The 15,239-nt window shown below is 46.1% G+C and overlaps 2 protein-coding genes across 5 annotated transcripts; one reads left to right on the forward strand and one right to left on the reverse strand.

Moving 5' to 3' along the window:
• The first annotated feature begins 6 nt into the window (after positions 1-6).
• Positions 7-7,489, forward strand: Lysmd1 (LysM domain containing 1). The gene is made up of 3 exons (XM_008828248.3): positions 7-922; positions 5,609-5,970; positions 6,296-7,489. Exons 1-3 carry the CDS (start codon positions 743-745, stop codon positions 6,432-6,434), a joined length of 681 nt encoding a protein of 226 aa, XP_008826470.1. The 5' UTR covers positions 7-742; the 3' UTR covers positions 6,435-7,489.
• On the reverse strand, positions 7,486-10,418 carry Tnfaip8l2 (TNF alpha induced protein 8 like 2). Of its 4 annotated transcripts, none has more exons than XM_008828250.3 (2): positions 10,304-10,418; positions 7,486-8,546 (listed from the first exon to the last, which is right to left on the reverse strand). In XM_008828250.3, exon 2 carries the CDS (start codon positions 8,515-8,517, stop codon positions 7,963-7,965), a length of 555 nt encoding a protein of 184 aa, XP_008826472.1. In that variant the 5' UTR covers positions 8,518-8,546; positions 10,304-10,418; the 3' UTR covers positions 7,486-7,962. The 4 variants fall into 4 exon arrangements, with proteins under 4 accessions (XP_008826472.1, XP_008826471.1, XP_008826474.1 ...); XM_008828249.3 differs by lacking the exon at positions 10,304-10,418 and adding an exon at positions 9,777-10,008; XM_008828252.3 differs by lacking the exon at positions 10,304-10,418 and adding an exon at positions 9,487-9,604.
• Between the last annotated feature and the right edge of the window lie 4,821 nt (positions 10,419-15,239).

Below are 15,239 nucleotides of genomic sequence, written 5' to 3' on the forward strand. Positions count from 1 at the left end.
GACTGCATTTCCTACGGCGCTCTGCGACCCACCGACGCAGTGCCTTTTGGGAAATGAAGTCTTTTTGGTTTTTTCCACAAGCTTGCCGCTCAGCTGGACCCAGGCCCTCGCACCTTGGCAGATTCGAGGTGCTTGGAGCCTCAGAAACCTGTATGTGGAGTCCACGTTTGAGGGTGGTACCTGTCTGTTGCCGAGCGTGCCTATGAGGATCTCGGGGTGGAAAGTGTACTACAAACTCTCGCAGTCTTCCCGCACATCGCCTGCAGCCACAGCCTGCCTGGGGTGGGCCTGATCTGTACCTTTCCCTAGCAGGAGAATCCCAGGCCGAGCAGAGTCTGGATGTGGGGGCTCTCGGCCGCCGGAGCTGGGGACGAACCGAGGAAAGAGTGTTAACGAGGGGGTGCCGAGTTCAAAAGTCAGAGATCAGGGTAGGGAGGAGTTGGCGTGGGGTCTTAAGGGGAGATTCAGCCACTGCATTCTCAGGGGATATATTTGTGAATAAGGGGCTTGAGGGAGAAGTGTAGCCAGCCGGGCAGATTTCTTAGGGTGCAATTAGTGACCTCAAGTTCGGTAACAGAAGCAGCAAGGAAAGGGAGACCGGTGTAGTCCCTGGAGGGCGAGGCGATTTAGAGAGAAGGAGGAGGAAAGGATTCCCTGGATATCCATTCCCTAAATTCTGCCGCCACTGTCACCCAGCTGGACCGTCCTCAATTGTAAGCCAAGGTCTTGGCAGCTTGAAGAGATGGCCTCTCCCTCTAGACAGCCCCCACCCGGGGGGTCAGGGCTGCTGCAAGGGAGCCGGGCTCGTTCTTATGGAAGCCTTGTACAATCAGCCTGCTCACCAGTGAGGGAAAGACGCCTGGAACATCAGTTGGAGCCTGGAGACACCCTGGCTGGACTAGCACTCAAATACGGGGTGACGGTAAGTCTTCCAGGATTGGGGTGTGATGACCATTTAGGAGCGATTTAATCCTCAGGGGAATGTGGGTGGCCCGCTAAGCAACCTCCCCTGACATTATCTTAATTATATTGTGGTCTGTTTTGTCTCTATTTTGTTTTTCCGTCTTGGAGTTTGCACTGCCTGATTGGGACAGATCTGTCCGACTATCCCATTGGAGGGGAGCAGCACCATTCTATACATCCATTAACCTGTTTGGACCTCACATCCCCATCAACCCGATACTTAAGATTGGCTAACCAGTTTGATCAAGGTCAAATAACTTGAGTCAGAATTCACATTCAGCTGGGTGTGGTAGTGCACACTTTTAATCCCAGCACTTGGGAGGCAGAGGCAAGTGGATCTCTGTGAATTCAAGGCCAGCTTGGTCTACATAATGAGTTTCAGGCTAGCCTAGGCTACAGGGAGATCCTGTCTCAAAAAGACCAAAAAGAAAAAAAAGAAAAAGAAAATAATTCACTTTCAAAAATGTCTCTTTGACTCCAAAGCTGAGACTTATAGCCATGTAGAAAATTTTTGAGAGTGATTAAACATTTACAGCAAGTAAGGAAGAGCTGGTTTCTAGTTCTAAGTTCCTGAAGTGCCTGTCTCTAGTTCTTATTTACTCTTTGGGGATCTGTTTTCTTTGCAATAAGGCACAAAACAGGTTCTTTACTTAACTAGTATTCTAGGTCATACTAGGAGAGGTTTGATGGGTGTAAATCTTCTTGGTTAAAGCTGATGCAACCCCTATTATACTGGATACAAACAAATGTTGAATTTAGGCAATATTTCTGTGCTTGCTGTGCTTAATGCATTATGGTAATTCTTTCTGGAGATGTAGCATGAATGCATGATTGCTGTGCTCATGTAATTTCAAGTCCAGTGCAAAATAGAGAAGAAACAATGATTATACAAAGAATAAGGGGGTGGCTGAAAATAAACAAGGCATGGGAAATGAGAACCAAGATTTTTGCTTGGAAGGGAGCAGGAATGGATATTAGTACAGGGTGTCACTAGCCCAGGACTAGCCTGTAATTTACAATCTTCTGCCTCAGCCTCCTGAGTGCTGAGATTACAAGTATAAACCACCACACTCTGTTAATACAGATTTGTGTGTGTGTGGTGTGTGTGTGTGTGTGTGTTTTGAGACAGAGTCTCACTATGTAGCCCTGGCTGGCCTGCAACTTACTGTGTAGACCAGACTGGGCTCCATCTGACACAGAACTCCTTGCCTCTGCCTCCCAAGGGCTGGGTTTAAAGGCATAGGCCACCATGTCTGACTAGTATGATTTTTTAAAAATATTTTATTTATTATTTTTATTTTCTGTGTATGTGTATATTGCCTGCATGTAGGTAAGTGCACCCATGTTGTGCAATGCCCAAAGAGGACAGAAGAGGCTGTCGGATGCACTGGAACTAGAGTTATGAACAGTTGTGAGCTGCCATGTGGGTGCTGGGATTCAAACTCAGGTCTTCTGCAAGAACAGTGTTCTTAACTGCTGAGCCATCTCTCCAGCCCCCGACTAGTACATTTCTTTTTTTCTGATCTTTTTGAGACAGGGTCTCCCTGTAGCCCCAGCTGGCCTGGAACTCACTATGCAGACCAGGCTGGCCTTGAACTCACAGAGATCTGCCTGTCTCTGCCTCCCAAGTGCTGAGATTAAAGGCGTGTGCCACCACGCCCAGCAACTAGTACAATTTTTAAGGTACCATTACTATGGGCTTTAGAGACTTAGGAACTTTTTTTTCCTCAGCTCTGTCTAAAAATATATGTAATATAGTTATTTATATCTTTATCTTCCAACAGTCTACATACTCCTTGGAGTAGAAATAGTTTCTTTTCAACTTTAATAAAAATTTTATTTATATTTATTTTATGTATTATGAGTGTTTTACCTGCTTGTATGTAAGCACACCCATACTACAATGCCTGGGGAAGCCCAAAGAGGGGGTCAGATTCCCTGGAACTGGAGTTATGAGCCATTGTTAGACACTATGTGGGTGCTGGGAACTGAACCTGGGTCCTCTGCAAGAGCAGCCAGTGCTCATAACTGGCAAGCATCTCTCTAGCCCCCCTCTTCAGCTTTATATCTCTGAAGTCTGCCATACACATAATCTATTTCACAAAAATCTTTTTTTTTTGAAAGCCAGGCTTGGTGGCACATACATGTAATGCTAGCACTCAGGAGGCTAAGATAAGTGGATTGAGTGTTCCAGGTCAACCTACATGTAGCAAAACCAAGGGAACTGTTGAGTTGAAGATATAGCTCAGTGGTAGAATGCCTGCCTAACATGCAGGATTCAATCCAAAACACAAACACTGATTTTTGAAAAGGAGGAAGAAAGAAAATAAAAAGAAAATGAGAAGAACTGGGCCACCCAGGGAATCAGCAATACTGTGAGATTTCTCCACCCCACCCCCACACCCCACTCCCAAGTACTGGGGATTGAACACAGGCATGCATTCTAGGCTGAGTGACTGCCAACTGGAAATTTGTTATAACCCTGGAAAACCCCAGTTCCATGCTTATAATCCTAGAAGGAGGATCAGAAATTCAAGGTCATCCTTAGCTATGTAGTGAATTTGAGACTAGCCTAGGGTATATAAGACCAGTCTCAAAAAGAAATTGAAAGAAAGGAAGGAGGGAGGGAGGGAAGGAAGAAAATGAAAGAGAGAGAAAGAAAGAAAGAAAGAAAGAAAGAAAGAAAGAAAGAAAGAAAGAAAGAAAGAAAGAAAGAAAGAAAGAAAAAAGAAAAAATATAAAGAAAGAAAGAAAGAAAGAAAGAAAGAAAGAAAGAAAGAAAGAAAGAAAGAAAGAAAGAAAGAAAGAAAGAAAGAAAGAAAGAAAGAAAGAAAGAAGTTAGATAGATGGATCTCTGTGAGTTCTAGGCCAGCCAGTGCTACATAGTGAGATATTACCTCAAAAATTTTTATTTATTTAATTTTTTTGGTCTTTTTGAGACAGGGTCTCCCTGTAGCCCCAGCTGTCTTGGAACTCACTATGTAGACCAGGCTGGCCTTGAACTCACAGAGATCCGCCTGCCTCTGCCTCCCCAGTGCCAGGATGGCCATGAACTCTCTGTGTACTTAAGGATAACCTAAAACTTCTGATCCTCCTGCCTCCTCCCTGGTACTAGGATTATAGATGTGTGATACCATGTACTTTTTACAGTGCTAGGGTTGAACTAGGTTGACACTAGGACTTTGTGCATGTTAGGCAAGCACTCTACCAACTGACCTACATCCTTAGCCTCCAGCTTTGTTACTCTTAAAGATGCTCAGCTTTATTTATTTATTTATTTATTTATTTATTTATTTATTTAATTTATTTACTTAGGTGTATGAGTGTATTGCTTGCACATGTGTTAGTGTATCCATGTCATGCAATGCCCATGGAGGTCAGAAGAAGTTGTCATGTAACCTGGAACTCTTTATTTATTTATTTATTTAATTTTTAAGACCTTAAATACAAGTAGCTTGTTTTGTTTTGTTTTGTTTGAGAAAGGTCTCATGTAGCCTAAGCTAACAAACTCATGTGTAGCCAAGAATTACCTTGAATTTAAGATTCTCCTTCCTCCACCTCTAAGTTCAGGGATTGCAGGTTTATGCTACCACTCCTGGTTTTGGTAGCTTCTAAGTAAATGAAAGCTTTTTTGCCTCAATACTTTTTATATTTATTTTGTTTTGATTTTTTGAGACAGAGTCTTCCTGTAGCCCCAGTTGGCTTGCAACTCCCTGGGTAGACCAGGCTGGCCTTGCTCTCACAAAGATCCACCTGCCTCTGGCTTCCTGGTGTTGTGATTAAAGTTATGTACAACCACACCAGGCTTCTTCAATAATTTTTAAAAATATTTTATTATTTTTATTTGATGTGTATGTGTGTATTGCCTGCATCTGGGTAAGTGCACCTGTGTCGTGCAATGCCCACGGAGGACAGAAGAGGCTGTCGGATCCCCTAGAACTGGAGTTACAGACGGTTGTTAGTTGCCATGTGGGTGCTGGGATTCAAACCCAGATCTTCTGCAAGAACAGTCAGTGTTCTTAACCGCTGAGCCATCTCTCCAGCCCCTTCTTCAATAATTTTTAAAAATGTAAAAGGTCCTAAAACTAGAGATGTTGGGCTGGAAAGAGGGCTTAGTTGGTAAAAGTGCTTGCTAACCAAGCATGAGGACCTGAGTTTAGATCCCTAGGACCCATAAAGAAACAAGGCACAGTAGCCTCTGGTCTCTACATACATACAGCACACATATACTAAAAATAAAAGTTCGGGGGCTAGAGAGATGGCTCAGCAGTTCAGAGCACTGACTGCTCTTGCAGAGGACCCGGCTTCAATTCCCAGCACCCACATGGTGGCTACAAACCATCCTTCAGTCCAGTTCCAGGGAAATCCATAAGCCCTCTTCTGACCTCCATGACATTGTACCACATGGGTGCACTCACATATATGCAGGCAATACACTCATACATATAAAATAAAAATAATAAAAATATTTTAAAAATAAATAAATAAAAGCTCAAGTTACTAATCCAGGGGTGGTTGGAGGCCAACCTGGACAACATAGTAAAAAGAAGAAGGAAAAAGCCTAAGATGCTGTTTAAGATTGGTGTTTTGGTTTTTTTTTTTACTGTCAGGCGTTAATTTTGGGTGATTTTTTTTTTTTTTTAAGATGGAACAGATTAAGCGTACTAACCGCCTTTATACTAATGACTCCATCTTCCTGAAGAAAACCCTCTACATCCCCATCCTGACAGAGCCCAGAGACCTGTTTAATGGTTTGGATTCTGAGGAAGAACAAGATGGAGAGGGAGAAGTGCACCAAAGAAAGGATGAAGTTTGTTCCCACTCATTGGAGAAGAAGAATCAAGAGACAGGTTCAGGCCAGACAAATGGTGAAGCCCTCCCCACACCTCAGGAACCCCACCCACCCGTCCATGACCTCTCTGCCTCTGATTTCCTGAAGAAGCTTGACTCACAGATCAGCCTGTCAAAGAAGGCTGCTGCCCAGAAGTTGAGAAAAGGGGAAAGCGGGTGAGTCTTGAGTAGTTCCTTTAAGTTCTTCCACATCATCCTCTCTCGGTTTTTCACAAACAAGCACAGTGCCAACAGAAGCAAGAGGGTACCTTTTGAAGACAATGAACAGAGCCCATGGCTGCTGGAGTGGGCGGAGGCGGTGGGGGACTGGTTTCTGTGTTAACTGGTTAACTGCTCTTACTGATGTTTAATAATCAGTGGCACACTGGACTAGGATGTTTCCATGAAATAAAGGAAGGCAGCTTCCCCTATGCTTTCTCACTCGGCCCATTTTCATGTTCTTGCCTTGATCTGTCACTCTCCCTGCTCTCCTCACCTGCAGGGTACCTGGGGAGGATGCAGATGTCCACCCAAGCTCCCCTCGGATGCAGCAACGAGCAGTTCTAGGTCCTGTGCCGCTAACTCGGACCTCTCGGACCCAGACACTACGCGACCAGGAAGATGAAATCTTTAAACTCTGATGTCCCCAAAACTGACAGAAGCAGAGCGTTGAAGGAACAGCGTGAGGGGGAGAGGAGCCTGAGGTGAGGCTCAAGAGCACATTTTCCCAGCCTGCCTCACCACTCTCCAGCCATCTTCCCAGCCCCTTTGTCTATCAAGAACTCCTCCGCAGGGGGCACTTTAGGGAAGTGTAAGGGATGGAAACAACCTCTTCCCAGTTCTTGGGCTGAATCCAGAATTGTCCTATAGGTTCAGAGGCTCATTTTTATGTCCTTGCTGCCTCTCCTGTCACTTTTACCATTCCCTGATCTTAAATCAGGGAAGCAGACACACCCTTCAACTTCCTCCCCATCTCCAACTATGTTACCTAATTTATTTGGTGCTATATTGAAGTCATATTTATTTGCTATGTCTAACTCCCTCCTCTTGGCTGAAAAATGGGATTTCTTTATCTGTAAAGAGAGGGAAACCTATGAATAGTGAGCCAGGGACTGTGGCCCCCTTATCTTTCCTGTCTCCTCAGCCAGCTTGTTGAGGACAGGGGAGTCAGTGATGTAGTGTCAGCATGGAGAATGGTAGAGTGTACCAAATCTTTTCCCCAGTCTCAAGGTAAAGGATATGGGCTTGGTCATGGCTAACCAATTCCCTATAACTTTTTCACAACTCTCGGCTCTGAGAAAAGGCAGCAGTATGGGGAACTGAGCTGTCTGTCCCACCACCTCCCCCTTCTGACAATCCTCTGCTCAGCCTGTGGTGGGGCTAAGGGATGGAAGAGGATGTTTTGGGGTTCGGAGGGCAGTTAGTGGGAGTCTCTTTGTTACACATCCCCAACAGAGTCTGTCTGTCTCTGCCTTGTTCTTCACTTCATATTTATCTGTAATTTATAGCACTGATCTGTAGTACCGTTTGTTTTTTTCTTAAAATAGAAGAAATAGGCAAGGGAACCTCAGTAGTACTGGAAAGTTACCTCAGTCTCCTGTTTGGAAATGGTGAGCTAAGTGATGTTTCTATACCTCCTTTCCCTGTGATGAGCTTGAGGAGTCAGAAGCTGAAGAGATTAAACCCCAGTGCTGTGCGTGTTTTAGTACTTTTATTTCCCCTGGGAATCTCCCCTGCCCCAGCTCCTTCTGGCAACTCCAGGAGGTGTCCAAGCTCTGTCCCCAGCTCTAGGAGACCCGGCAGGTCTCTAAGGAGCGCCTTACCCCCTTCTGATCGTTAGTGTCTCCAGGGGGAGTGCATGGGCTGCGGCCCTCCCCTGGTCAGTGGAGGCTTCCCTGGTTCAGGCGGTTCCCTGGGAGAAACAGATCCAAGTTTCACTTCACCTTTTCAGTCAGCTGTTTCCTGTGCTGGCGCAGGATGGAAGAGGCCTCACTCAGCTCCGCATCGCTCCACCAGCAGTTTGGGGTGGGGGTGGCCTCTGTCAAAAGCACCAGGAGAGAATGAAGCCCGGGTTGAAAAGCATTAGTACAGATGAGCGGGTTAGAAAGCCCATTATCTTTCTTTTTCCCAGTCAACTGTTGAGCCAAGGTCGAGTACTAGGTTCCCTGCTCAGAGCTTTCCTTCATCCAGCAGCTTCCTGAGCCCATCACAGATCTTGCCGAGGTGCTGAGTGAAGTCAGGCCCGTAGAGAGCGGAGAGCAGGTCGGGGTCCGAGTAGTGATCGAACACGTGTCGGATGCGGTCATGGGACTTGGGCGTGAGGTGGTTCTCCACCAGCTCCAGCAGCGTGTCCCGGCACTGGGTGAGCAGGCCGGCCAGCACTGCAGCCTCGAAGGTGAAGTCCACCTCACCGAAGCTCAGTGCCGTCATGGCACCCTGCCGGAGCTTCTGGCGAAACTGTGTGGCTAGAGCCAGCTCCCCCGGCCCAAAGCAGCCGCTGCGGTGCAGCACGGCCACCTTGACAGCCACCTTGATCAAGTCCTTGATAACCCGCTGGGCCTTGGGCCGGCTTTGCGTGTACTCCTTGGACACACGGTAGAGCTCATCCAGCACCTCACTGCTGGTCTCGTCGATGAAGAGATGGGCCACAGAGCGGCCAGCCATCTTACTCAGTAGCTTCTTCTCGGCCTGGAGAGCCAGACTCTTTGAGCTGAAGGACTCCATGGTGTCCAGGGTGGGTATGTGGTCAGTCACTAGAAGAGAGGGCATAGGCTTCCTTAGAAAGAGAGAAATGGCTTTTCCCCATCTTTGCTGCTACTTTGGTTTCTTTCTCCCCAGGGCCCCCTCAGTCCTCCATGCCTTGCTTCTGCTTTTTCCTTCAGAGCTGTAAACTCTGAGAACACTTGGATCTCCCAAACTGCTAGAAGAGTAGCAAGAGCCCAGGCTGGAGTGTGGGTACCCATGAGGCCAACCTCCTCCAAGTTGAATCTCCAGGCAGATGGGCTACTCTGGTGGAGAGGATAGTGCTGCCTGACAGAGGACTCTCATAACTACTGTTTTGAGGCATTAACTACATATATCAAGGGGCATAACTGGTACCCTCCTTGGTTTACAGCAGAGCAAAGTGAGGCTTGAGATCAAACACAATTCTTTTTGTGACTTCAAAAGCCCATGTCAGCAGGTACACCATGTTGCTGTCAAAGAAGCAAGAGACAGGGGTTCCAGGAGCCCTTAAAAGGATAATTAGCATTTTCTGAGACCCTACTATGTGCCAAGAGATCTATGTGACCTGCCTCAGTCTTCCCAGCTCCCTAAGGCCTATTTTGCAGTGGGAAAACCACAGCCAAGAGAGCTTAAGCAGCTTGGCCCAAGTCACTGGTAAGTGATAAAAACAGGTTTTCCCAGGCTGGAGAGATAGCTCAGTAGTTAAGGGCCTATACTGCTCTTGCAGAGGACCCAAGTTCAGTTCCCAGCACCTGTACCTGGCAGTTCCAAGGGGATCCCAAGCCTCTGGCCTCTTCAGGTACCCACATGCACATTCCCATACACAAACACACACTCATAATTTAAAATGATAAAGATAAATCTTAAAAAGAAAAAGCTTCAAGTCAAATAATCAGAAGAACCTGTTTTTCCGCAAGGACTACTGCCAGTGAGTTTGAGGCCCACTGAGGACCAATGAGAAGCAGGTACCTCCGCAGTGCAGGCAGCACCAGGGGCTAAAGTCGGCCCGGCCAACCTGAGGACTCTCCCAGTGGCATCCACTGCGTTTCTCCGGGGTCCTCTCCCAGGTCCTTGCCTGGGGTTCTGCTGGTTGTTTTGCGTCTTACTTCCCCCTCCCCTGCTCTGCAGGATGTGGCTGTAACCGCAGTGAGGAACAGCCTCACCCTCACCCTAAAATGAAAATAGGAGTCTGAAGAGGCAGGGGTGAAAGGGAGCCCTGGGGCTTTCTCCCCCAGCTCAATCACCTGGTGGGTACCTACAACTTTGATTTGTTTCTTGCTTGACCTGAGGTTTGTTGGACCCTACTCCACAGCCGGAAGAGGCGATTGCTTCATGTGAGCCTTCCTTCCTCCCTGGCCTTCCTGTTACCCAGCTCTCCACTGCCCCTGTTACCATCTTATGTTCGATCTGCTGTCCTCTCAATGTCCCCTGCTACTTGCTCCATTTTCTCTCATCTAGGTTGCCATGTGATTCTTTAGCTCTGGTCTTCTCCCGCCACCCCCACCCATCCTGTCACATCTACTTCCATGTCTGAAGTTTTCCTTACATCTCTCAATCCTGTCACCAATGCCTACCTCCACCCCTCAGCTCTACACCCAACCCTGGTCTTTCAGAACTGCCTTGCCCCACCCAGTAAAACAGCACTAGTGGGGACCTAAGAATTCTACAAGTGAAAGTTTCACAATAAGGAAAGAAAGCTAAGGCTGAAAGAGCCTAAGGCTGAGTCAAGGGCTCTCCTGGTACTGTCACCCTGAAACCTGCCGGTCTGTCACTGCCAGTCTCTCACCTGCTGTGCACTGGGTGCCAGTCTTGCCTTGGTTGTTCCCCAAGAATTAACAGAATGGAGAAGCTCCTAAGTAGAGGCCCTTTGGTCTAGCCCCACCCAAGCCCCGCCTACCTACTCTCTTCAACCTCCGGTTCATCACTACTGTCACCAAGAAGGCCAATGTACCAAGAACAACCTAGAAATAAGACAAAGGTCATAAGGAATAGAATTCTATGGGGAACACTTGACTCAGAGATGGGGAGAAAGTGCTAAACATCCTCTGCCTAAACTGCTTTCCCGTTGCCTAATATTCTTGTAGAAAGAAAGATGTAAAGTCTAACTTTTTAGGTTGGGCGTCAATAGGGGAAAGAGTGAAAATCAAAGAGTGGTGTAGTGATATGATATCACCATCTTCCAGGGCCTGGCAGGTAAGTTTGGCACAGACTGTCCTGACCTTTGGACCCTCAGGAAGAAGGTGTAGGACCTTGGGCTGCTGAGCTGTGTGTGACCAGCAGGTGTCAGCATCCCACTAAACCAACAGAGACCGCGGTGCCTGAGTGGAGTAGTCTTAGAGGAACTGGAAAATGAAGGGAAGTCAGTGTATCTTTTTGAGACAGGGTCTCCCTGTAGCCCAGCTGGACTGGAACTCACTATACTCACTATTGAGACCAGGCTGGCCTTGAACTCACAGAGATCCGCCTGCCCCTGCCTCCAAAGTGCTGGGATTAAAGGCATGCGCCACCATCCTCAGCTGGAAGTCAGTCTTGGATGTGGCAAAAGTATTTGCTATCAAGAATATTACACTTGGCCCTGGTGGGGACATCTGTAACCCCAACACTCTGGAAGCAGAATCCCTTCTCTGCTTTTAGGATAAGATTAAGTGTAGGAGGCAGAGAAAAGATGATCACAAGTTTTGAGGCCAAGCCTGGTTTACATAGCATGTTCCAGATATAGTGAGAGCCTGACTCAAAAAAACAAAAACACAAAACATCGCTCAGCAGGGTTAAGGTGCACACCTTTAATCCAAGCACTCTGAGGCAGAGGCAGGCAGATCTCTGAGTCTGAGTTTAGCCTGGTCTGGAGGCCAGCCAGGGCTGCATAATGAAACCCTGTCTCCCAAAACAAAAAACCAAGTTAGACATGATGGCAATGGCACATGCCTTTAATTCCAGCACTCAGGAAGCAGAAGCAGACAGATACCTGGGAGTTTGAGACCTGGTCTATATAGCAAGTTTCAGGCCAGCCAGGTCTACATAGTGAGAAAACAAAACAAAAAATCTTACTAGGGAGAAAAACTTCAGCAAGATACCTATAATATAAGCAAACACCATTCACTCAGAAGTTTAAAGATTTTTAAACTAAGCTGAGCCTGTGGTATAAACCTGTAATCTCAGCATGGCACAGGAGATGGAGCCTAGAGGATCAAGAGTTCAAGGTCACATAGCTAGCTAAGTAGTAAGTCCAGACCATCCTGAGCTACATAAGGCCCTGTCTCAAAACAAACAAACAAAACAAAACAAAACAAAAAACACCTTAAATAATTCTAAGGGCAAAAGAGGTAGATTTGTGGGACTGGAGAGATGGCTTAGCCCTTAAAAGCACTAACTGCTCTTGCAGAAGACCTGGGTTTAATCCCCAGCACCCAGTGGCAGCTAACAATCAACTATAACTCCAGTTCCAGGAGATCCAACACCCTCTTCTGACCTCCACAGGCATTGCACAACATGGCAGGCAATACACTCATACACATAAAAATAATAAAATATTTTTTAAAAAACAGAGTTGCCCCAGCAGGCAGATCTCTGTGAGTTTGAGGCCAGCCTGGTCTACATAGTGAGTTCCAGGTCAGCTGGGGCTACAGGGAGACCCTGTCTCAAAAAGACCAAAAAAAAAAAAATAGAGAGTTGCTGCAAGGATAGATTCAAATATTTAATAGTGCCTGATGGGAATGAATCCAACCCCACATGTACGGTCAGCATAATCGCATACAGGAAACAAGCCTAATGTGGAGCAGTCTCAGAAAGTGGTGATTCTGGAGCTGGAGAAATGTCTTAGCAGTTAACAGCTGCTTTTGCAGAGGACCAGAGCTTGTTTCCTAGCACCCACACTGGGCAGCTCATAACCACTGTAACTCCAGCTTCCCCAAGCACCATGCACATATGTGCACATACATATACATAGACACACATGTACACATAAATTTTTTAAAAAGGAAAGGGAGCTGGAAAGATGGTTAGGAGCACTTATTGCTCTTACAGAGGACATGAGTTCAATTCCCAGCAACCCCACGGCAAATCATAACTGCCTGTAATTCCAAGTCCAAGGGATTCATAAAATTTGTTTTGGTTTGCGTGGGGTTTTTGTTTGTTTTTGTTTTGTTTTGTTTTGTTTCTTGATCTTTTTGAGACAGGATCTCCCTGTAGCCACAGCTGGCCTGAATTCACTATGGAGACCAAGCTGGCCTCGAACTCACAGAGGTTCACCTTCCTCTGCCTCCTGTGTGCTGGCATTAAAGGTATGTGCCAGTAGCCCAGCTAAAATACTTGTTTTTAAAAAAGATGGCCAGGCATTGTGGCACATGCCTTTAATCCCAGCACTTGGGAGGCAGAGGCAGAGGCAGGCGGATCCCTGTGAGTTCAAGGCCAGCCTGGTCTACATAGTGAGTTCCAGGACAGCTGGGGCTACAGTGGTGGGGCATTTTTTCCTTTTTTTTGTGTGTGTGAATATATCTATATGCATGTGCCATGGAGCACATGTGGAGGTCAGAGGACAACCTGCAGAAGTCAGTTCTCCACTTTCATCATGTGGGATCTGGGGATTGAACTAAGGTCCTCAGGCTTCCTAGGAGCAGGAGTCTTTACCCTCTGACCCATCTCACTGGCTGAGCATTTTAAAAGATTTATTTTATTTTTAATTGTGTGTGTGTGCATGCGTGCGTGCATGCATGTATGTGTGTGTATGTGCGTATGCTGAATGCAGGTGCCCAGGAGAGGGCACCAAGTTTCCTGGAGCTGGAGTTACAGGTGGTAGTGAGCCATCTGACATGAATGCAGGGACTCAAACTTGGTCCTTGGTCCTCTGCAAGAGCAGTATGTGCTCTAAGCCACTGAACCATTGAACCATCTCTCCAACTCAACAGCTAGCATTTTTACATGAATCTTAGGGATCAAACTCAGTTTTTCATGGGACTGGAGAGATGGCTTAGCAGTTAGGGGCACTGCACTGGCTTCTCTTGCAGAGGACCTGGGTTTGGTTCTCAACACCTATGGAGTTGCTACTAAACTCCAGTTACTGGGAATCTGGTGCCCTCTTCTGGTCTCCTCAGACAGTGCATGCATGTGGTATGCTTATAAACATGTAAGCAAAACAACTATACACATAAAATAAAAATAAATAAAATTTAAAACCCACAAGAATCAAGAGATAAGGGGCTGGGGAGATTGCTCAGTCAGTAAAGTTCTTCCTATGCAAGCATGTAAGTACAAGAATCTGAATTTAATTTCCAGAACTCATGTTAAAACAAAGGGTGCGGGGGCAGCCTGGCAAGGTGGTACACACCTTTAATCCCACCACTCCGAAGGCAGAGACAGGTGGATCTCTGCGTTCAAAGCTAGCCTGGTCTACATAGGGAGATCCAGGACAACTGGGCTGTAGGGAGACCCTGTCTCAAAAAAAAAAAAAAAAAAAAAAAAAAAAGATCCAAAAGGTGGGGGGCAGCTGGTGCACACTTTAATCCCACAGCATTGGGCAGGCAGAGACAGGTAAAGCACATCCCTGAGGCTCACTGGCCAGACAACCTTGCCTACTTGGCCAGTCCTGGCCAATGAGAATCCTTGTCTCAAAAACAGGGGTGGGTGAGTGACAACTGAGGGAAGACACCTGAGGTTGACCGCTGGCTTCTACAAACATACACACACATTCATATGCACCACATACACACATGCACCTATATATACATGAACATACACATACAAAAAAAGAATAAATGGATAAGGAGGAATTGATAGCAAGACAGTTGTATCTCATGAGATGCTGACTTACTTTCATTTACTCATGAGGAAGACTTTTTTTTTTCTTTTTGACATGTTGGGGAACAGACTCAGGACCTTATGCGTGTTAGACAACTGCTCCTCCACTAAGTTATATACCAGACCCCATTTTCCCCTAATGTGTACCCATTTCTAGTAATCCATAGCATATAATTAGAAGAACATTTTAAAAGAGGAATTTCAGAAATAAGAAAACTAATAACAAAACTTAACACAAGAAAAAAAGGAAAATTAAAATGCAAACAATGGAAAACTAACATTTTTGGCCATGTACAAGAGAAACAAATAGTATTAATCACATATATTCTAGACTTTGGGGTCCTTACCATGTGCAAGGTGATTTTATGCTGTCTCTGAATAAATTAAGAAAATGATTAAAACAAGCAGGGAGCCGGCACTTCAGAGGAGGAGAAAGGAAGATCAGGAGTTCTCAGGCATCTTGGATACACAGTAAGTTTCAGGCAGCCTGAGTTACATGACACCCTGCTTCAAAGAAAAAGAAAAAAAAAAGTCCAGGTCATGGTGATTCGATTTATGCCTGTAATCCCCAGCATCCCAGCATTTAGGAGACTGAGGCAGGATTGCTGAAAGAGACCAAACTGGGCTATGGAATAAAACCCTCACCAAAACCAAACCAACACACACACACACAGACACACACACAGACACACACACACACACACACACACACACACACACATACACATATTCATGCAGAGATTTTTAAAACTTAAAATGTTAGCCAGGCGTGGTGGCGCATGCCTTTAATCCCAGCACTCGGAAGGCAGAGGCAGGTGGATCCCTGTGAGTTCAAGGCCAGCCTGGTCTACATAGTGAGTTTCAGGACAGGTTGGGGTACAGGGAGACCCCGGCTCAAAAAGACCAAAAAAAAAAAAAAAAGTTAAATG

Source organism: Nannospalax galili, unplaced genomic scaffold (assembly GCF_000622305.1).
Source record: "Nannospalax galili isolate Female #2095 unplaced genomic scaffold, S.galili_v1.0 scaffold752, whole genome shotgun sequence".
Taxonomy (NCBI): domain Eukaryota; kingdom Metazoa; phylum Chordata; class Mammalia; order Rodentia; family Spalacidae; genus Nannospalax; species Nannospalax galili.

Bases quoted from the DNA above. Each gene is read 5' to 3' on its own strand.
- Lysmd1 (XM_008828248.3), top strand. From the start codon at position 743: ATGGCCTCTCCCTCTAGACAGCCCCCACCCGGGGGGTCAGGGCTGCTG. The intron at 923-5,608 runs GTAAGTCTTCCA...TTTTTTTTTAAG, and splicing joins CACTCAAATACGGGGTGACG to ATGGAACAGATTAAGCGTAC. The intron at 5,971-6,295 runs GTGAGTCTTGAG...CCTCACCTGCAG, and splicing joins TTGAGAAAAGGGGAAAGCGG to GGTACCTGGGGAGGATGCAG.
- Tnfaip8l2 (XM_008828249.3), bottom strand. From the start codon at position 9,912: ATGGTAACAGGGGCAGTGGAGAGCTGGGTAACAGGAAGGCCAGGGAGG. The intron at 8,547-9,776 runs GTAGGTACCCAC...CCTCTCTTCTAG, and splicing joins GCAAGAAACAAATCAAAGTT to TGACTGACCACATACCCACC.